At 52.5% G+C, this 21,554-nt stretch overlaps 1 protein-coding gene across 4 annotated transcripts in view; it reads left to right on the top strand.

The window, feature by feature from the left end:
- Positions 1–21,554, top strand: part of DLG3 (discs large MAGUK scaffold protein 3) — a 163,035-nt gene that overhangs the window by 73,201 nt on the left and 68,280 nt on the right. For all 4 annotated transcript variants that reach the window (XM_024217568.2, XM_024217566.2, XM_024217572.2 and 1 more), the window contains 3 exons: positions 301–354; positions 13,569–13,619; positions 20,292–20,416. In XM_024217568.2, the coding sequence (XP_024073336.2) occupies positions 301–354; positions 13,569–13,619; positions 20,292–20,416 (230 nt within the window). The remainder of the gene's footprint in view (positions 1–300; positions 355–13,568; positions 13,620–20,291; positions 20,417–21,554) is intronic.

Genomic DNA, 21,554 nt, shown 5'->3' with positions numbered 1-21,554 from the left:
GAATGCTACTGGACTGGATGCGGCACCTGGAAAAGCCTGTGAGAATTTTGCCAGGTCTCTATTGTCCAAAGAGAGAGACAACCTGGGTGGGGTATCTGAGAGCATGGGGTGGTGGAGGGAGAGTGCCAGAGAACACTGCCTTATTTTCATGTCTTGCTCTTCTGTTAAGTGCCGTGTGATTGTGTGTCTGGTGGGCAAGTCTTGGAGAGGGTGGCTGGGTGGCTTGGAGCATGGGGACGGTCCGGGGACCCATAGCTCAGCGGTGTGATACTCTGGGTTTTGTCTCCGTCTCTCTAACAGGCTAACCCTGCTCCCATTATCGTGAACACGGACTCCTTGGAACCAGGGATCTCTGTAAGTCTCCTGCTTGGATTTTCATTTTTTTCTATAGAAATAACAGGTTAACCCTGCCTGCCTGGGCCCAGGGGATACCGCCCCCTGGGATCCCCTGCCTGCCTGGGCCCTGGGGATACCACTCCCCGGGATCCCCTGCCTGCCTGGGCCCTGGGGATACCGCTCCCCGGGATCCCCTGCCTGTCTGGGCCCAGGGGATACCGCTCCATCCTAGCATGGCTGTTATCCGGGGGGAGGGGGGGAGAACTGGCCTCTCTAGAGCTGCTCCTCTGCTCACACCTCACACCAGCTGTTCCCAGCCCCTTTGCCGAGGGGCGGCCATTTTAGTGCTGCTTATGTCCATCCACCCCATGTGGCGTTTCTCAGCATCACTAGGGGAGCTATTGCCTGAAAGCAAAGCTCTGATCAGAGCGATTGGCAAATTCACCAGCCCCCAGGCGGAAAGCAAGGAAGCCGTCTCCGTGGAGATCGTGCAGAGGGTGTTAGCAGCAGGAAGGCAGGGTGGGGGAGAGAGTGGGGAATGGACTCTGGGGGCGGATTCCGGGGAAGGGAACATATACTTGGGGGTGGGGGAACCAGAGAGGCTAATCTTACTGGACAGGGGTTTTAACCTGGTGACCCATGAGACCCACTTCAGCCCTGCCCCCGCCGTTCAGCGGATGGGTTTGGCCAGACCCTTAGCAGTGTCCCTGCCCAGGGCAGAGAGGGAGCACAGTGGACAGCGGCTGGGATGAATAGTGGTTCCTGCAGCGCTGGCTGCATAGCCCTGGGGCACTCAGACTTTACCCTGCTGAGAGACGCACTGACAGTGTGCCAGGCCTCTGCCAGCTGCACCTATTTGTCTTAGGAGGCAGCACATGGCAGCCACCCTCCTCTTGAACCCGGGGGGCAGCTCTGGAGATGCCTTGTGCCGGGCTTTGCTGGTCCTCTGTCTCAGGATGGAGTATTGCACACGGGGTCAGTAGTCCCCAGGTGGCACCTCTGTGGCCAAGCATTTTAGATGTGACACAAACGCCAGTTCCGCACGCAGCCCAGGGCGGGCCAGCACCATGCTGGCGGGTAGGTCAGTGCTGAGTCGGAGGGAGGGAAAACAGCAACTGAATCCTCCGCACTACTTGATGCATCCACTTACCTTTGTCTTAAATCTCAGCCCAGGGCTACCTCCAACACCATCTCCTCTCCCGCCTGGGTGTGTCTCCTCTCACTCCCTGCTGGCTGCGTGGCTAGCTCGTGCGTCTGACCCTGCTGAGCTGCCAAGATCTGGCCTTGCTCTCAGCACCAGCTTGCTCCAATATGCGTTGACGCAGAGTCCTGATGTAGGGGCGTACCCCATGCTTCCCTGCAGTCTGGGACGCTGATGGCTATGGTGAAAGGTTCCCTACGACCCGCTCCGAGCAGAGAGCAGGGTTTAAATCTGAACACGTGCTGCCGCTCTAGAGCAGCTCTGCAGACCTAGAGTCAGAGCCAGTCCCTGCCCTGCAGAGCTCACTGTCCGAATGGCTGGCGTTGTGCTCCCTTTCCAGTCTTCATAATCGTATCATGCCCCAAGGTGAGCCGGGCTCCTCCCAGTGCCACAGAAAGAGCCAGCCTTGCCCAGCTGGTCGGAGCCCGGGGCCATCTGGATCCCATTTGCTGATGCCATTTTACCAGTAAGTCTGAAAGAGGAACCTGTTTTCTAGAAGGGAACAGGAGCCCTGGGGCAGGCATGCGGCAGGGGGACAGCACGGGCTTTGCCCTGAGCAGGCCAAAGTCAGTTTGGGATTGAAAGCTTGTTTTTGTTCCGGGTTTGTCTCCTCTGCCTGTCGCCTGGAGCTCAACAAGGCAGCGGGTGAGACTCTCCCTCTTGCCACTTGGTTCTCTCTCTCTTTCCACTTGGGTCACCATCCTCTTGTTCTTCCTCCTTCACCAGCGCCAGCCCCTGGCTCAGCTGGGCCGGGCCCCGTGCAGATGGGCAATGAAGGCAGAGGGTGCAGGCAGTTCCCCCTCTCTCCATGTCCCTGCATCCAGCTTTGCACGCAGGGATCACAAGGACCTGTGAGACTGACATCACAACCAATACTGGGCTCCTCCAGGGGGCCTTGGCCATGGCCCCCCAACTCCACACAGACCCAAACATGGAGACAGCGGCTCCAGCCTCCCTGGGACTGAGCCCCTGCCTGAGCCCCAGTTCTCCAGAAGCGCAAGCTGGGCCTTAGAGGCTCAAGATAGCCCCTCACTTTTCTTCCTTCTTTGTCTTGTTTCCTTCTACTCCCTCTCCCTCCATCTTGGTAGCTTACTGTCTCTGTCCTCCTCCCCCACTCCCAGCTCCTTGGCTGGGAGCCCTGTCTTGCCTCTCTATGATTTGAGGTCTGTTCCTACTGCCCTGTTCTGGTGGGTTTGATTAGATTATTAGAGCACACTAATCACCATGGAGACAGCTGGCAAATTATCCCAATCATCTCTAGAGGCTGATCCTGGGGGTCTGATCCAGGCACCCATAAATGTGTCCAGAAAATCAGCTGTACCCAGGGCTATGGACACCAAAATCAAGGGCCACACGTGGCTGTGTCTGGGTTGCTATTGTGTGGATCTTACTGGCTGTAAATCCAGGGGAGGCCTTGGGTTTAGAGACCTGGTGCATTTTGTCTTATCACCTTCAACTGGCAGCATTTGGGGCAGGGATCTCTGGGTTTTGTAGAGAACCCAGCATCCACCACAGCATTGAATCTAACAGAGCCCAGCGCTCCAGATCCAATTCCCGAGTGCGTTAAATTCTGCTCTGTGTGGGTTTTTATCCCATGCTTATCACCCTACAAGCTGAGCACCGTAATGAAAGAATCCCTTGGAGGGTAATCCCCCTCGTGGGCCAGTTCTGTGCACAAGTAAATACCTACCTGTGAATCCGAATCCACTTTCTGCACATTCTCCATCAATGGCTTCCAGACGTCCTCTCACAGGCCTCTGCAGCCTGTCCGTAATCCTTCAGAGAGAGCCACTGGCGCCAAACGCCACCCAGACAGCAATGTCCTTCCAGTGTAACCCAAGTCCCCTCTGGAAGAACGTCTCCAAAGAGAAGTATTGTTCAACACGGACAGTAGCCAGTGGGTTCAGTGTGCGTAGGGGACTCTGTGCTAAGACACAGTACCTGCACCCTGTATAGGGTCAGCACTCCCCTGCCTGGGGGTTGGGGTTTTTTGTGCATTAGCATAATAGATTTTCACATATAGGGGTTTTTTACCCAGCACAGAGTGTGGGTTATAAAAAGCATATCTGCCCTGTAGATGGTGCTGAGTGTGTCAGAGGTGCCCCGGGGACTGAGGAAACCTCCCTTTGCTCTCAGATGATACAAAATCTTTGATGGCCATTCCAAGAAGTTAGCATGAAAAGCAACTCCAGAGCATTGCCATCTTCTTCTGGTGGTTGCCAGACCCAGACTATGGCCCATGGAGCACTTGCCTGGTACCCTGCAGAGAGCTGGTGGGTCACTTGCTGCTAGCTGCTGCTCCTTGTTTACACGAGAAGACAGCTATAAATACAGTACCTGAAATACTGGTACTATTCCAATTGCCCTGCAGTAGCCACAAAGATGGTACCGGAGTGTGACTGACTGGAGCAGCGGTGGCTACAAGACAATCTCTTTGTTAAGATGTGGTCCACACTGAGCAAGCGTTGGGGAACTCCTAACTCTGAGGATGGTCAGCCAGGAGCGGACGCAGCAGAGCACTGTATGCCGCATGGGCACTGCTGATTTTGCCACGGCCTCTTTGAACTTGTGTTGTGAGGCTGGATAGCCAGACACATTGCTGCCAATGGGTAAAACCCTCACGTTTTGCCTACTGAGCGTCCACCGGCAAACCTTGCTGCAGTCATGGTGTCCAGCCCTAGTTACCACACTCATACGGCCGTTCCATGCTCACCTTCATGACACCATCACAGACTCGTAATAGGCAGCCAAGGGTCTGTCTACACAGCAAAGAAAACCCCGGGGCTGGCCCATGCCAGCTGGCTCGGCCTGCGGGGCTGTTTCATTGCTGTGTCGACGTCCAGGCTCAGGCTCTAGGACCCTGCGAGGTGGGAGGCTCCCAGAGCTCAGACTTGAGCCCAAGCCCGGAAGTCTACACAGCAATGAAACAGCCCGAGCCCTGCGAGCCCACGTCAGCTGGTGCAGGCCAGCCGCGGGTTTTCTTTGCTGTGTAGACGTACCCCTGGAGTACATCCAGCAGCTCAGCCTCTGTGACTTGTCTCAGAGGAGTAGGGCTACGATTCAAACACTCTCCTGTTGTCCCAGCTCGGGAAGAGCAAACACACGGGGCCATGATGACTGCCTGGTGGCACTCGGCGCTGAATGAGTGCGGCAGGCCCTTGCTGGAGCAGTGAAGGAAGGCGAGCATGTATTATTTATCTGCGCTGTGTACAGTGTCAACCCTGGTGTGGAAAACATGCAGGATAAAAGTGGACATGACTGAAAATGAGTCACTAGGTTTTGGTAACACAGCAGGAAGTATAGTGTCAAAGAACAGGCAAGAGACAATACAGTCTGTTGTCTGTGGGACCCCCTGCCATCTGCAGGCTCACACCGTACGGGTCCCCTTGCTAACCCCCGATATGCCCCCTCCTCTGCTCTGGGGGTTACTATAAATACTCTTGTCCCAGGGATCCCCTCTGCTGGTCTCAGTTCAGGGAAGGATCACTTGGGGTACGTAAAGGCCCTTTTCTGAATTCTTCAATCTTTGTACCCCTCTGTTTCAGACGGCAAATTCTGGATGGCCCAGGTCACAAACCTACCTCTTCCACAATAGACGGATGGGGGATAAGGCATCCTTCAGCATCCAGGCAGGCTTGTGTGCTGGTCCTTAGTTCTCCCCTCCCACTTCAAACCAAACCAAAGCAAAAACCCTACACCTGGAAAATTGTATCCTGTCCCAGCAGCATTGTAAGGCAGGGCAGATCTCGAGGGCGTGGCATGGCTGTTCATGGCTGCCCCGGGGATTGGTTTAAGCACCCTCAGTGTGTTACAGGGAATCTGGGGCAGACAGCAGCTCACATTCTGTTTAGAAACAGGGTTAGAGGCAGGCTGGTTTTGATCACTGGTTAGACTCTGTACATGCCACCATTGACAGAAAGCCACTCCCTGTGCTTTGTGTAAAAACACTGCAAAGTTGCCCTATGTGATACTAAAATGACTTGTGTTTATAGCATGTTAATTTCCTCAATGAGTGTTTTCATGTGCCAACATTCACCACATCTCAAGTTACAGAGACAGACAGGTGTCTGATTAGTGGCAATTCTAAATATCCTGGTTTTGGCCTCAAAACAGAAAAATTCATTCTGGCCACATGCTTCATTGGATTCAGACTTCCAGACTCAGACCTGGTCTGCTATGAAATTAGGTCAGTATAACTACATCACTCAGGGGTGTGAAAAATCCACCCCCAGGGCCGTGCAGTTAAACCAACCTAACCCCTGGTGTAGACAGTGCGAGATTGACAGGAGAATTCTCCCATCGACCCAGCTACCATCTCTTGAGGAGGTGCATTACCTACGCCAACAGGAGAACCCCTGCTGTCCGCATAGGGGGGATCTTCACTGAAGCGCTACAGCCGCTCAGCTGCAACAGGACAGCTGTGTCACTGCAGCGTTTTAGCCAAGCCCCTAGTAGAAAGCATCGTTACCTGACTACTCTGAAACAAGGCTGATCTTTTCAATCTAGATAATGGCCCACATCAAAAAATGACTACACAATTTGGGATAAGAACTTACAGTTTCACTCCCTTGCTCAGAAGAGGCCGAGGACGGGAAGAGCAGCCAAGTGCTGCCGATCAGGATTTGGGGTTGAAATGGGCTGGCTCATTGTAGCTTGGGGAGCTGGTACTTGTCTTTTTTTAAGAGTCTGCATCTGCTCCTCAATCTGAACATCCGTTTTACAAAACTGAGCCTCCAGCTCTGGGAGTTGCTGAGAAAACCTTGCAAATTGTGATCCAAGTGTAAACTGACCAGGCGATGCCTGCCAGAGTGTGCAGACAGCCTGCAATGGCTCTGGAAGGAAGGTGCTGTCCCGTTTAGCTCACTCTGGCCCTGTGACTATCATTTAAATGTCCCCATTGTTAATTATGTGACTGCTGATCAAAACTTGCAAGAGAGGGATGTGCATATTCTGAAAAATTACACAATCTCGCGTGAGTTTCTCAAAGAGGCAGGGCTTAATTTGTGGGAGGACCTTGGGAAAGTACCACAACTTTTTTCCCCTCCACCTTGACTGCTGATCAGGATAGATCCCTGGGAACAATTAACTAAGCCTTCCAACATGCTTGTTTCATCAGTAAATATCACTATCTGCATTTCCATAGATTCCAAGGCCAGAAGGGACACCGTGATCACCCAGTCTGACCTCCTCTATAGCACAAGCCACAGAACTGCCCCAAACAAATTCCTAGAGCAGAGCTTTTAGAAGAAGGTCCGACCTTGATTTAAGACTTGTCAGGGCTGGCGAATCCCCATCTTACATAGGGGGATGCTGAAGCCCAGTGTGGTATGCCTGCATTGCACAGCACGTCAGGGGCAGAACAATAACCCAGGAGGCCTGTCTCCTGGGAACCTGTAAAGCTGAAAGAGACTGAGGAGTGAAAATAAACACATGAGCTGGCAATTCAGGAGGCCAGCAAACGTTTGGTCTGAATATGCAGCTGCATCACATCCTGGGACAAGGAGAAGAAGTAGTCGCTCCCTGCATGCCTGTGTGGTGTGATTGCACCTGGAGAGTGGTGTCTGACAGATACTGACAAACTGAAGTGAGCTCAGGCCAGGTCTACGATACAGACTTATATCAGTACAACAACGTCGCTCAGTGGTGTGAAAAATCCACCCCAATGCGCGACATAGTTACCCCCTACACAGACCCTCTACACAGACAGCGCTATGTTGCGGGGAGAGCTTCTTCCCTCCTGAGCTCCCGCCTCTCGGGGCGGAGGATTAACTACACCGACAGGAGACGCTCTCCCGTCTTCCCGGAAGTGCTCCACTGCCGCCATAGCTCTGTATATGAAGACAAGCCCTCAGAGAGGAGCAGCAAAGCTGATTAGAGAGGGATTGAGTTAGGGAGCGAGGTTAACAGGGGGAATCCCCATGCTATGGGACCTAGAGGAATGTATACGCTGAGCTCGGAGAGAGCTTTCCAGCTCGGGTAGACAGCCTTGTACTAGCTCTACTTGAGCTAACAGGCTAAAAGCACCCGTGTGGACGTGGTGGCGCCCAAGTCCAAGCCCGCCTGACCTCTGGGTCCAAGCTTGGGTGGCTAGCCTGAGCCACCGCCAGTGTCAGACACACTCTCAGCTGCAGTGTAGACATACCTGATGAGGCCCCTCTGGGGAATGCAGCGGTCCCCCTGTAGCGGGCATTTGGGGGCAGGTGAGGGGCTTGTGTGTTGTAATCGCTGCTCCGGGGGTGGAACCAGCAGCCCCTGACCAGAGAAGGGCATCCCCACTGCCCTCCGCCCCGGGGGTTGCATTAGCGAAGAGGGAAGCTGGATGCACGTTAAGCTGAATAGTGGGACTTTATTAAACCTTGTGCACTGCTCTGTGGGTGCGGCTGCCTTGCTTGCAGCCTAGCTCCTCACACACACGCTTTCCTGATGGCCCCTCCATAACTGCCCTCCAGGGAACATGGCCCTCTGACTCCAGTTCCACTGATCATGGTACAGGACAAACAATATTGCTGACCCCAGGACGAATCTGGCCCTCAATCAGTGTCATGTAGACATCCTCAGCCTTGAAGACCGATGTAAAGAATTAATTTAGCTTCTCCACAATGGCCTTGTCTTCCTTGAGTGCTCCTTTAGCACCTCGATTGTCCAGTGACCCACTGATTGTTTGGCAGGCTTCTTGCTTCTGTACTTAAACATTTCTTTGCTGTTAGTTGTCGTGTCTTTTGCTAGTTGCTCTTCACATTCTTTTTTGGGCTGCCTGATTACACTTTGACACTTGACTTGCCAGTTTACATTCCTTTGTTTTCCAAGTAGGATTTGACTTCCAACTTGTAATGGATTTTGAAGTAGTTTCTGATAACTCCCTTCGTGGTTCGAGTACTCATGGTCAAGGCTCCAAGATTCATGGTCACTAGAACCTCGGGGAAGAAAGCTTTCCTATCAGTGCAGTGGAGTTGAGAGCAAATCCTTCCTTCTCCATCTCTGAGGGTGTGTGGCTCGAGTGGTCATCGACAACACTACAGCAGTGTTTGATGTCAACAGGCAGGGAAGGATCCTCTCCAGCCAACTCTGCAGGGAAGCAGTGGCTCTCTGGGAATGGTCCATAGTGCATCATAATTATCCTGTGGCTCCCTGTCTGGCAGGACATGACAATATCCAAAACAGACAAAAGCCCAGCTGAGCAGGAATCAGCCGGACCAACATAAATGGTCATTGAAGGATTCGGTGGGACTCTGACTGCCTGTCACAGGATGACTGCCCCTTTAAGGGGAGATGGGGCCAGCCACATCTGTGCCATAATGAATTAGCTGTTTCCCAGCCTGAGGGGGTGGGCCTGAGGAGAGGCAGGTGATAACCTGATGGACAGCTGGGCCAGGTGAGGGCAACGTGGCTGTTGGAAAGGCTGGCTTGCTCACGTGTTCCTCTGGAAGGCCCTGAGCCAGGGTCTGAGCAGAAAGGGTACACCGGGGAAACCGCTTGGGGCTAGAGCTCTAGCCCAGAGCGGGGAAAGACAGAGACTGTCAAAGGTAGCACAGGAAGGGCTGGGAATAGTGCCCAGAAAGTGGGCTGAAAGAACCTTTCTTTTTTGGAGATTTCTTGTGTTGTGCCTTGGCTGGAGGGTGAAGACCTCTCCAGAAATGCCTAGTGTGTGGACAGCTGAGACGACACATTTTGGGGAGCGCCTGCAGTGCAATATTTGGCCAGCAGGGGGTGTTACAGCATGGCCATATCCACTTACACTGCCCCTGCACTTGGCAGCTCTAATCCAGTTCAAAAAGCAATCGGCTCGTTCCTACTATCCCTGCAAATTAAATAAATTCTCCCTTTGGACAGCTATCAATAATATGGTTTAATCTGTGGCTTCTATTCAGTCCATACTGGACTATTTCCTTCTCCTCTTACCGCTGAGTCTGTCCCTCTCCTCCTTTAGAGCACTCCTGGGTTTCTCTGATTCTCACGTACGAGTAGAGCATAAAATGGTATTCAGCCACCCTGTGCTAGTGTGGCCTAGGAGACGGAGGACTGGCCTGGGCCTTGGGAGAGCTGGGCTCTCCACTGGCCTGCGGGGTGACCCTGGGCAAGTCACTTCCCCTCTCTGTGCTTGTCTTCTCGTGCGTAAGGTGGGGACAGTGATGCTGACCTGCTCTGGGAAGCGCTTTGAGATCTGCGGGGAAGAGGCTGTAGAAGAGCTGTGTGGTGTTGTATTACTATTGAGGTAAAATGGTTTCGGAAGGGTCTGACAAAATTCTGTTTTGGTAAGAGACCCTCCTCCCACCTGGGACCTCAGTCTTGTCCTCACTCCGCTCACACAGCCTCCCTTTGAACCCAGGGGAAAATATTCGCTTTTCCATCTTTCTGTCAAGGGAGCTTTTATTATAGCTACTGCTGCAGCTACGGGACTTAATAAGCTGCAAGCCCTTGGGCTGACCTCCCTTTCACAGGACAGAGTGGTCCTTCGTTCTTTATCCAGAGTTTGTGCCCAGGGTGGGAACTGACTTTCACCTAAATCAAACCGTGACTCTGTCAGTAATCTTTTCCAGACTTTACTCTCACCCTAGGGAGTGGAGGCTGGTGGGTGCTAAGAGGGCATTAGTCTTTTATTTAAATGGGTCAAAATAACATAGAAAGTCACCAAGATTCTCTCTGTTTTATGGGGACAGTCACAAGGACCAGGGCATTACATCTCAGTGCCTGTCCAAGTGGATCAGGCTTTGAACTATCACCAGAGTCCCTTATACCTGAGGGACTCAAACCCTTTCAGCCAGAGATAAGGCAAACTCTGGCTTTTTTGACCTGTATCCCAGTAGTTGAGATCTGTAGAGTGCTCCTTGGAGCTCAATCCACACAGTCACAAGACACCACTCAGTAGACGTGGCATCTAGATCGCATGCCCAATATGGCAGAGTGGTACTACACTCTCTCGTCAACTAGTCCTCCTTCTCCCACCATCCTGGGAGGATGCATTGCCTGCTAAGCTCCCACAAGTGGCTGTGTACGGAGGCCACTGGAAGAAAAAATGGAGGATACTCACCAGTAATTTGAGTTTCTTCTAAAGAAGCCTCTACAGATCCATGCTCCCTGCTCAGCCTCCCCACTCCTCAGAGTCCTGTTACCATCTGCTGGGCTCCAGGAATGCGGTGAAAGGAGCAGAGGTGATTGGAGCCTGGTGCCCCCTTCATTGCCTTGTTCCTGGACAGTTCAAAGACACAATGGTGCTGCTGCAGGCACTGCTGGTGCTAGAGGTTCCCCGCAGCCCAGCTGCACCCAGTAGTGGGAACATGCAGAGTTTTCCAGCTGGTGCTAAGTAACCTAACCTGACTTCATTAACTTCATCCTGCCACTGCTGACTCTCCGGAGCGAGCTGGTGTCTCTGCTCCACACGGTGAGAGCCTTGTAGTGTCTTCCTGAAGCATGTGAACACTCCCAGCCCTCAATGGGACTGCGAGAACCAGCAGCAACAAATCAAAACCTCATGGGTCCCGTTCCCCCTCCCCGGAGAAAAGAGGTGCACCCATTCCTATTTCCAATGAGTGAGACATGGCAGGTCGGGGGATAGTGATGGAGCCTCCCAGGCACTGCCCAGGACATGTCTGAAAAGCCCTTACGTTAAAAGGAACTAGAGGTGTGGAAGGGAGGTTTTACCCTCACTCCCTTGTCGCACCACAAGCAGGAGGAGCCAGCCACAGGGAATGAGCCATGAGCACTGCAGCATCCCCACGGAGGAGATTTAAAGGATGCCAAGCGAATGGAAATGAGGTTTTGCTTCTGTGAATCTGCAGCTCTGTGAGAGTAAATTACCCCCTGCTTCCTTTCTGCTCCAGCACGGCTGGTACCAGGCAATTACAATCATTATCTGCTAGAGCAGTACTGAGTGGTGACAGCAGCCAGACCCTTCTCCTTCCCCTTCTGCCATCACAGCCATTCTCCTCCTGTCCACCATCACATGGGCTCATGCTTCTCAACTTGCCACGGCCCAGACACTAGGCAGAACGTGGTGACGAGGATCTGAAACAAGACAGATAAGAAAATGAACCCAGAAAGAAATAGGAATGACGTGAAGTTTTCTTCCCTGTGTAAATAACATTTACCACGGCCTCTTAACGCTCATGATTCAGGGTTTCAGATTTTAGTAATTTTATTACCTTAAAACTGAGCTAATAAGGTGCATCGGGATGCTGGTGAGTGTGTCGCTCTAGAAACACATGCTGTTCTTACTCCAGTCAAATCGCAGAGCTGGGAAGCTCCTGCTGAACAATCCTGTGGCTACTTGGTTGCATCTTTCAGTAATTTTGTTTTGGCTGCATTCATATCCCTTTTGTGTTTGCTTTCCATGGACCTTGTGTTGAGCAAGTTTATTGGCAAGAACGTCACAGAAACGGGGCGTCTGAGAGAATAGCCACAGGGTGTGAATTTTTAACCTTGAACCCAACTATTCATGTTCATCCAATCAGGGAATGGAATCAATACAATGTGACCTGTGAATCCAATCAAACATAACCAGCACCTCTCAGATTTTGGATCTGAAGTATTTGCAGCAAGCTGCTTGCACACAATCTATGGGCTGTCGATTAATAACTAATAAAAAACAAAAAGCATGTGAACTGCTCGCAGGCCATTTCTGAACAACAACAACAACAACAAAAGAGTCTAGGAACATAGGAATTGCCAGTTTGAATCGGACCCGAGGTCCATCTAGTCCAGTGTTTTATCTCTGACAACAACCAGCACCAGATGCTTAAGAGGAAAAGCATAGGAACCCCACAGTAACAGATGTGGTGTAAACTCGTCCCCTCACAGGTCTCATTCTGGTCTCTAATAGTAAGATACTGGCTTAACCCTGAAGCTTGAAGTCTAATATCCCTTCCACACTTTTTGTTCTAATTAATGACAACTCTGGATATTCTTGTGATCCATATAAATGTCCAGTTGCTTTATGAACCTTACGAGGTTATTGGTCTCAATAACATCCTGTGGCCATGAGTTCCACTGTCTAATTACACATTGTGTGAAAAGGTATTTCTTTGTATCAGTTTTGAATTTACCCCCTTTTGGTTTTATTGAATGTCCCCTTGTTCTTTTGTTAGGAGACAGGGAGAACAAAAAGCTCCCAATCTTCCTTCTCTAGACCATTTATTATTTTATATGCTTCTATCATGTCACCTCTTATTAGTCTCCTGGCTAGCTAAACAACTGCAGTCTTTCCAATCTATCCTTCTCTGAACTCTCCCTCCCCCCCCCCCGCCCCTCTAATTCTGCTGTATCCTTCTGAGTGGGGTGACCAGCACTGCACACGCTGTTCAGGTGAGGGAGTACCATTCAGTTTTATGTAATGGCATTATAATACTTTCTCCAGTCTCCATCCCACTCCCTATGCTTTCTAACATCTCTTTTGACCAGCTAAATTAGTGGAATAAATTACTCTCTGAATTATTTACTCCACCATATTAACTAGTTTATGTTAGTAAAGCATTTGGAAGGTATAAGGTACAAGCTAAGTGTTATGTATAAATCTTTTTAAAATTGATTAATCCACTTTATTTGCCTCAATAATATCCTGCAGCAGTGAGTTCCAGGGGTTAGTTATATGCTGCAGAACAAAAAAAAATGCTTTTTTGTTGTTTGAAATGTGCTGCCATTAAAGTCACAGAAGAGAGAACCAAGAGGACAAAGGAACTCTGGGCTTTGGATCAGGCCCAAAGAAAAGCGTTTGGCTTAATTTTAGGGAGGGGATTATGTTTGTGATTTTCAGCTTCAGAGCCACAGATATGGGGCCTGATTCTCAATAGTAAGTTGCAGGGCTGGATTTACACCTTATGCGCCCCTAGGCACAGCATCTTCAGCGCCCCCCCTACACACAGTTTTAGAGAGGTAAGGCGTCCCTAGAATGCCGGCGCCCCTAGGCACGGGCCTGCTGTGCCTAACTGGAGATCCGGCCCTGTTAAGATGTGGAAGGGAAAGCCGGCACCTGTCTAAAGCAAGAGAAGAATCTCTGTGAGCTGGCTGGGGGTGTAACACACTGTCTCTCTTTCCCCAGGTAAACGGCAGTGATGGCATGTTTAAGTATGAGGAGATTGTCCTGGAAAGGGTAAGTGCGATGTTGGTGCTTTCCAACGCGGTGTCACTCTGAGCGCTGTGGGTCACCATGTGGGTTTGCTGTTGCAGGAGAGCAGAGCTCCAGCACAGGCTGACCACTCACAGCTTGAAAAGCAGGATTTTCCCGTGCACTGCCGTCCCCCCAGCAATCTCCCACCCGCTCACCCCGCTGGCCGCCTGACACATGCAGCACACAGGATGCATGGGGTCTCTCACACGTCTGCTCACGCACAAGTAGGTGGAATCTCCCCCCCACACAAGATGGAGAGTAGCTAGGGTCAGACATCAGCAAACAGGCACATGAAGTCAGCTGTACCCTTTTCTGCCCTGTCAGCTCGCTGCGTATCACTTCAAGGTATTAATCACGGTGATATTAACCAGCAGAGACAGGTTTTCTAGTAAACTGGGTTAGAATGGGGGGAATTTCTGCCTGGGCCTTCTCCTTGTCTCTCTGTGAGCCACTGACGACGCAGGGCTGATGGCAGATACTGTACAGACGAGCTAAAATTAGCTCTCACACAGGACCTTGTACGAGGATGAGCTGGGACTTTCAGCAGAACATGTCTCTCTGCCACACATTAATTCCTTACATCCTCTGCACGGGTGAGTCAGGCATTGCTACAGGTCCTGCGTGGGAGGGCAAGCACTCCGTCCTGGAGCCCGTGCTGCGGCGAGCCAGGGAGGGGACTTTCCCTGTGATTCCAGAGGAGCAGTGACAGTGAAGAGAGAAGAGAGGCTGTCCTTGGGCACGGCAGGAAGAGGGCTGGGCAGGCTCAAGGGGAACCGGTTTTCTCAGCTCCCTAGAGCGTCAAACAAAGGGCCAGAATCTGCCCTCAGACATACAGGCAGCTCTGCTGAAGGCCACGGGATCTGCACACCAAGGCCAGAATGGTGAGCTCTATAGCATGGTTGTATTAAACCGCCCCCTTCCCACACCATGAGGGGCTCACCCCAGGCTCCAGGAGCCAGGGCTGGCTCCAGCATTTTTGCCGCCCCAAGCGGTGGGGGAAGCCGCGATCGGCGGCACTTCGCTGCCGCCGCTTTATTCTTTGTCAGCAATTCGGCGGCAGGTCCTTCCCTCCGAGAGGGACTGAGGGACCCGCCGCCGAAGAGCCGGACGAGCCGCCCCTCTCCTTTGGCTGCCCCAAGCACCTGCTTGGTGCGCTGGTGCCTGGAGCCGGCCCTGCCAGGAGCATAAGGATAAGGGCGGAACCCCTGCCTCCCCCCGGCAGAACGATATGTTGCACGTGAGAAAGCAAGTGGCTTATTTTGATGGGTGCTTTTGGCGCTGAGGTGGCCAGGGTGCCAGCTGTGCAGGTCTCTGCACCACAGACCAATGACAAAATGTCCTGATACTCCAAGATACCAGCGAACCCCTGTTCTTCCCACCACCGTTTGCCCAGGGGTTCCTGCGTTCAGGTAAAGCTGGGTTTTGCTCAGTTTTTATAGCATGTCATGGCCTGAGGAGATATACTGGCATTCCGATACCATGTAGGGTCAGGAATGCATAAGACATAGCATCAGGACGTCACCACACAAACTGGGAAGCCACTCCTGGCTCTGGGATAAAGCTGGTGAATGCCAGGCCAGGCTCAGGCTGGCCAGGATAGCAACAGCTTTATGGCCATTGTTTCATTTGCACGGCACCTCCTGGGCAACAGCAGCCAGGTGGGTTTCAGCCCACGGGCCCAGGCAGCCACAGTGAACTGTGTGTCCAGGCTTGGCTGGGACTCACACCTCAATAGTGAGAGGATAGTGAGATTTTCTTGCAGGTGGGTATCCAGCTCACTCCAGGGTAAAGGGATACTTTCTGGTTATTCTTTTGTAGAGACCTTGACTTCCCGGCTCCACCACTTCTCATGAGGGATGCGCACAGGGGCACACTAACATGAGCAGAGTGACACTAATTTGCACAAGTGCCAAGGCAAATCCCATTTTGAGTCCTTGGAGAACTTGTATTGGTCTCGTTAGCTTGTAGACCCAGCAAGGCCAGAGGCTATTTGAGGGTTGCCCACGGCAGCGACCAGTTTCCTGCGTTACAGAGCTACACCCCCGTGAGTCCACAGCAGAGGAAGACTGCTTTTCTTGGCCTGCAGAATCTCCCTCTTCTCCTCCACTTTGTATCTTGGGAGGTTATCCAGGGACGGAGCCTCCATCCACCCGCCCTTCCGCAGCACTTTATGGCTCGGGAGTGAGCTGCGTGGGTGCAGGTAGTGGCACTGCCAATTACACTGAATTAGGCTCCAAAGTGGAGCCGCAGTACAGTAAGTAGGACAGGTCTGAGGTGATTTCCCCTTCTCAGCCATTGCAGAAATCTCTGCCTGGGAACTCTCCAATCTAGGAAGCGCCTTTCTCACTGGCGGGAGCGACAGACTAGCAGGCCCCTAAGAGCCCAGCGCAGTTTAGCAGCCCGTGGGGCACGCGAGCCCTCGCACAGATCAGCAGGTGTTATCACCCTGAATGCCATTTTTGTCAGATTGTCAGTCTGGATGTAGCTGTATGGCGCACAAGAAACCCCCCTTTTCCTGGGCTGACTACTGCCCACTCTAGCCCGAGCTCAAAGGAGGGGGCAGACCCCCATGCCTTGTGACCCTCTCCATAGCATTCAACACCGTCGTCCCTGGAAACATGGCAGGGGCTAGCAGGATTGCACTGAGATCAGGTCGCTTCTTCCTCTCCATCTGCACAGGGACCATGAAGGGCACCTGCTCCTACATCTCCTGAGCCCCCACCCATGGAGCCCCACAAGGACCCTTCTATCTCTCCAACAGCTGTGAGAAGCCACTTGGGGAGATTATGAACAGTGTGGACTGAGGTGCCAGCCGCACAGAGGCGACAGCAGCTTTACATCCCCTTCGCATCAGACAAATAACCCCATCTCCCAGCGCTCCCGGGGCCTGGTGAGATCAGCACTGGCCGAAGCTTAGTCCTGGAGGCACAGGGGTGCTGCTGGTCGGGAGAGTGAGGTACATGGAACTCTCTGCCTCTACAGAGTTATCCTCCAGTGAGCCATCCGCCCTCCCACCCTGGAGACAGTCCACAGCTCTGGTGGCCACCTGGACCTGCACTGCAATTGGAAACCCAGATAACCCAGGCTGTGACGAGCACCCCTTGCCACCCGTCGCTAGCGAGAAGCCTGGCCTGTTCTGCCAGATTCGGACCTAGCCCCAGGGCTCCACCTCTTCCTGACCTCACCTGCTGAGCGCTGTCATTCTAAGCTATTCTAGGACTAGTCTGGCTGCTTCAAAAGCTGCAGCCAGGTCAGAACACAGCAGGAGGTGAGTTGCTCTAGAGGTTCTAGAGAGCAAAGGGCAGATCCTGCCCTGGGGCTGCCCAGGATTTACTGAGTATTGCTCAGTCCTGTTCTCATGAAGTCCCTGACACAAGGCGGCGTGAGCCCGTGGTGGGCGCCGCTACTCCAGCAATAGCCACCGAAGTTCTTCCCTAGCAGGAAGGACAGGAGCTCTCAAGGAGTTTGTTTAGTAAGATTAAAAATCTCTCTCTAAACAACGAGCCTGCAGCCTTTTGGAGAGCCACAGTGCCTCGTGCTCTCACCTGGCGCAGCCCTGGGGCAGGCTGGAGAGTTCTCTGCGCTTGCCGTTGTCTAGGCTGCCAAAGGGAAGTGAAATGGCTCCAAGATATTTTATTTGAGCTAAGTTCTCAGCTCACCGTATGGGTTGCCCCATCATAGTTAGACAATTAATGGTTCAAGTCCTGGGACAATGACCCTATATCTTAGAGCAACCTTCTCCTTTACTAGCACAACTTCCCTGGGGAATGGACTCAAGACAGCAATGAAGGAGGCTCCAGGGGCTAGTAAAGCTCTCCCAAGACTGACCATAAAGCTTCTGGAAGTCAGCCGAAAGGAGGGAGGGTAACCCCAGAGCAGGAGAAGCAGCTTTTCTTGTACTGGAACCAAAGGTTACCTGTCATGTGCCTGCTTGTCAGAGCCAGTTTCCAGCCCACAGAACAGCAACCAGGAGCCTTTCAGAGCGCAGCGGGGAGGAACATTTCAACACCTCCTGCACTACCTTGACATCCTACAAATAATTGGAAATCATATGCAAATGCTATCGTACAGAATTCAGCTGCTCTCCCCCCACCATCTCTCTGCAAGCCAAGGGGGAAAAGAGTGCCTTTTAAATTGGTCTAGAAAATCTACAATGTATGGAAGAGATTAACCCTTTTCCAGGGTAACAGATTTTGCAGCTTCTATTCTCAGTGTAGGATGATACCCAAATGAACAAGAGGAATTTGTTCCGTTTTGGATTGATCTCCCTCAGTCAGATGGGGCTAAGAAAAGCCACATTTTATGAAAAATCTCAATTTTATAATCCACGAGATTGCTAGATCATCTATCGTTCATAGATTTCATACCTCAATCCAGCCAACTCATGTTGGATTCCTTCTATTCATGCTGCACGGAAGCAGTCATTGCTTTTGGTTTTTCTCCAGCATCTTGTGTAGTTTTCAAACAGATTCACTGTGTGAGCTTGGCCAATTCACTTTGTTTCTCGATGCCTCAGTTTCTTCATCTGGGAAATGGGGTAGTCATGGTACGGATACTTACCTCAGGGCTGTTGTGACACAATGCCTATATAGTGCTTTGAGCATGTAGAATCATAGAAGAATCATAGAATATCAGGATTGGAAGGGACCTCAGGAGCTCATCTAGTCCAACCCTCTGCTCAAAGCAGGACCAACCCCAACTAAATCATCCCAGCCAGGGCTTTGTCAAGCCGGGCCTTAAAAACCTCTATGGAAGGAGATTCCACCACCTCCCTAGGTAACCCATTCCAGTGCTTCACCACCCTCCTAGTGAAATAGTGTTTCCTAATATCCAACCTAGACCTCCCCCACTGCAACTTGAGACCATTGCTCCTTGATCTGTCATCTGCCACCACTGAGAATAGCCGAGCTCCATCCGCTTTGGAACCCCCCTTCAGGTAGCTGAAAGCAGCTATCAAATCCCCCCTCATTCTTCTCTTCTGCAGACTAAATAAGCCATATGATGGGTTTGTTGTAATGTCAGAGAAGTGTTCACTGCCTGTCTGAAGAGCTGATACATGGGATGAACCTCATTGTTTAGAGTGGGAAGAAGAAGACGAATCTCAGAGGACTACATCACGAAAACTAAAGAGCAGCTGGTACAGCTCACATGGAATCTCCAGGCTGTTTGCAAACTCTCAGCTCCGGGGTTGTATTCAAAACCCTGGGCTCTGTTCCACTTACGTTTCTTGGCTTATTGGCATCCCCCAGACAAGGGTATATCTAATCCTCTGAGTGTTCCTGTCCATCTCACCAGCTCTCTTCACAAGTGATTCTCCAAGCCCAGCTGTTTAAGGGGAGACCTCTAGCAGACAACGCCAGTGCTCGTCTGACATCGATGGGATCCATCCGAGGGGCTGAGCACACAATCACCGCATTGATCAGACACAGTTCTCTAGGGTCCTGGGCCACAGAGGTGACCCAGAGCTCGAGGTCTCCCTTATGAGAAAGTCATGAGGGGGCGAGACAACAAGGTGTCAGCCTTTCTGTATGAGGAGACAAGGAGAAAATGTGCTTTCCCAAGGCAGAACAACAAAACCAGGTGGTCTTTTCCACTTCAACCCCGTGTAGGAGAATGGAAACGTAATCCGAAGGCCTGTCACTAAACGAGAGCCGTGCACACGGGCTTGCGACACAGAGGGATGGGGTGTGGGCAGCAGATGCCTTTGGCACTAGGATATGGCAGGGAGGGGTGCAGCGTTCAGCACCGCCCGCATGGTTTCTCACCAAGAAAGGACAATGCCCAGGTCGCTTGGTTTCGGTGTCAGAAAGGAGGATTCTGCACCGTCCCTGCTCTTGCCCCAGGCCCATACTAGAGCTGTGTGTACACCTGGCCATTCCAGAGTTCTCTGTCATTCCTACTCTGACACAGAGACCGGGGGCCTGTTCTCCACCTGTTCACACCCGTGTGCCTCAGGAATAACTCTGCCAAAGTCAGTAGTTACCCCAGTGTAAACTGGCGCATCTGAGAAAATCAGAGTCCAAACACCACATTTCTGGAGCTCTTCAGGGAGCGCGCACACTTTCCTCTGGGATCTAGAGACTGACAGAGGGAGGTGGGGATGCCAGGGGAGGTCTCTGTGAGGTCTTTGCCTAGCACTGGCTCTGTGCTGAGCCCCTGTGCAGGTGTTTTCTCCTGGGAGGCCCAGGAGATTCCCCGTGTCATCGGATCAGACACGTTGGTACCAGCACAAGCCGTGGTTCTCTCCCCTGGCAGACATTGGGATGCTGGCACTGGTGGTAGCTTTACCCCGGCTCAGGCTGTCAGCAGAGACGTGGCTCCTGGGAGGGAGAGCTTTGGCTCTTGCTGCTCCACCTTCTCAGCACGCCTTGCTGGAGTATCAGAGCCCCTCAGGCCGCGTGCATGAGCCTCTGTAAACCACTGTGCGACTCCTCTCAGCCTGCCGGAGAGCCAGGGAGACCCGGATGAACCCAGATTCTGCAGGCGCTACTGTGCCATCCTGAGAGTTGCTGGTCTGAGAGGGTTTCACTGGCATGGCACCATCAGAGAGGGGAGGGCGGTGCCTTAATTCAGCCGCTGGCCTGGGGGGTGTACAAGCACCTAGGGAGCAAGTTCCCTCCTCAGAAAGGCTCCCTGTGTTTTGCTTTTCCCCAGGGTAACTCTGGCCTTGGCTTCAGCATTGCAGGGGGAATTGATAATCCCCATGTTCCTGATGATCCAGGGATTTTTATCACAAAAATCATCCCTGGTGGAGCTGCAGCGATGGATGGCCGCCTAGGGTGAGTACCCGAAAACTGCTGGCCTGGCCTGAGCACGATGAGTGGGGTCACTTGGCAGCAGCTCGTCCTGGCTTTACTGCTGCCCAGGTCGGTGTTCATGGCGCTCGCTTTCCCAAGCCCAGCGGCTAGGCACAGGGTTAGCGCGCAGGGCTTTCCAGCAGTGCGGAACAGGCTCTCCCATGCAATGAGTTAGCGAGTCTCAGCTGAGTCAGAGAATTTGTTCACCTGGCTTGGTACATTTGGCAGCTTCTCCTCACGGGAGGCCCCTGCCAGGAGTAGCATGGCACCTCGGCATCCGGACCAGGGGCTCAGTAGCACTCGGAGGTGCTGTGGGGAAGCCTGTAGCTGGGACAGCCGGGAGCTGCAGGTTGAAACTGGGAGGAGTTGGCAGAGGTCTGTGTGTGCGGAGCTTTTGAGTAGCAGGGTGGTGCTGGCAGTACAAGGAGAGGGGCTGGATTCCTCGTGGGGAGAATGGGGTAATGGGCTACGTCGAGGGTGATTTGGGACAAGAGAATTTGGGGACTGGTTTCCTTGCCTATTCTCTTTATCTCCCCCTTTACCACCAATGAGTCATCAGACCCCCTACCCCTCTCTCCGTGTCAGGGATCTGCCATGCTTCCCTGTCCCCGAGCTGAGGGGTCTCTCTCACCCCTCTGTCATGCTGAGGGATCCCCTTCCTGCAGGACCTCCACTCACTGCAGGTGGCGCCTCCTCCTGGCCGCTCTGGGGATTAGCTCTTTGCAGGTCCAAGGCCTCCTTCTGCTGCTTATTGCACATCCTGCAGCCGCTCTCTCCAGCAGGCTTAGGCAGGCTTCCCATTCACTGACCCATGGTGCCACTTCCCCAGCGGAACCCGGGCCTGCCCTCTGCTCCGGATTCCAGCTCAGGGACCCTCTGATCAGCAGCCAAGGTCTGCACGATCCCGAACCTTGCCGCCTTTTCCCTGAGACTTTCCTGGTCCTTCTGGCTCCCCGCACCAGGTCTGCCAGCCCTAACTCCCTTCCCCCAGGGAGTGACTGCTGACTGCTTCCCTGCAGCCCCTCTCTGCTAGCAGCTCCCTGGCTTTCTAGAAGTCCCACCTGCTCCCACACAGGTGAGCTTCCCCTAATTAGGGCTTTCTTCTCAGCCTGATAGGTTA

Source organism: Terrapene carolina, unplaced genomic scaffold (genome assembly GCF_002925995.2).
Source record: "Terrapene carolina triunguis isolate 2854851 unplaced genomic scaffold, T_m_triunguis-2.0 Scaffold131, whole genome shotgun sequence".
In the NCBI taxonomy this organism is placed as follows: Eukaryota; Metazoa; Chordata; order Testudines; family Emydidae; genus Terrapene; species Terrapene triunguis.
This window is presented reverse-complemented; position numbering and strand designations above follow the sequence as displayed.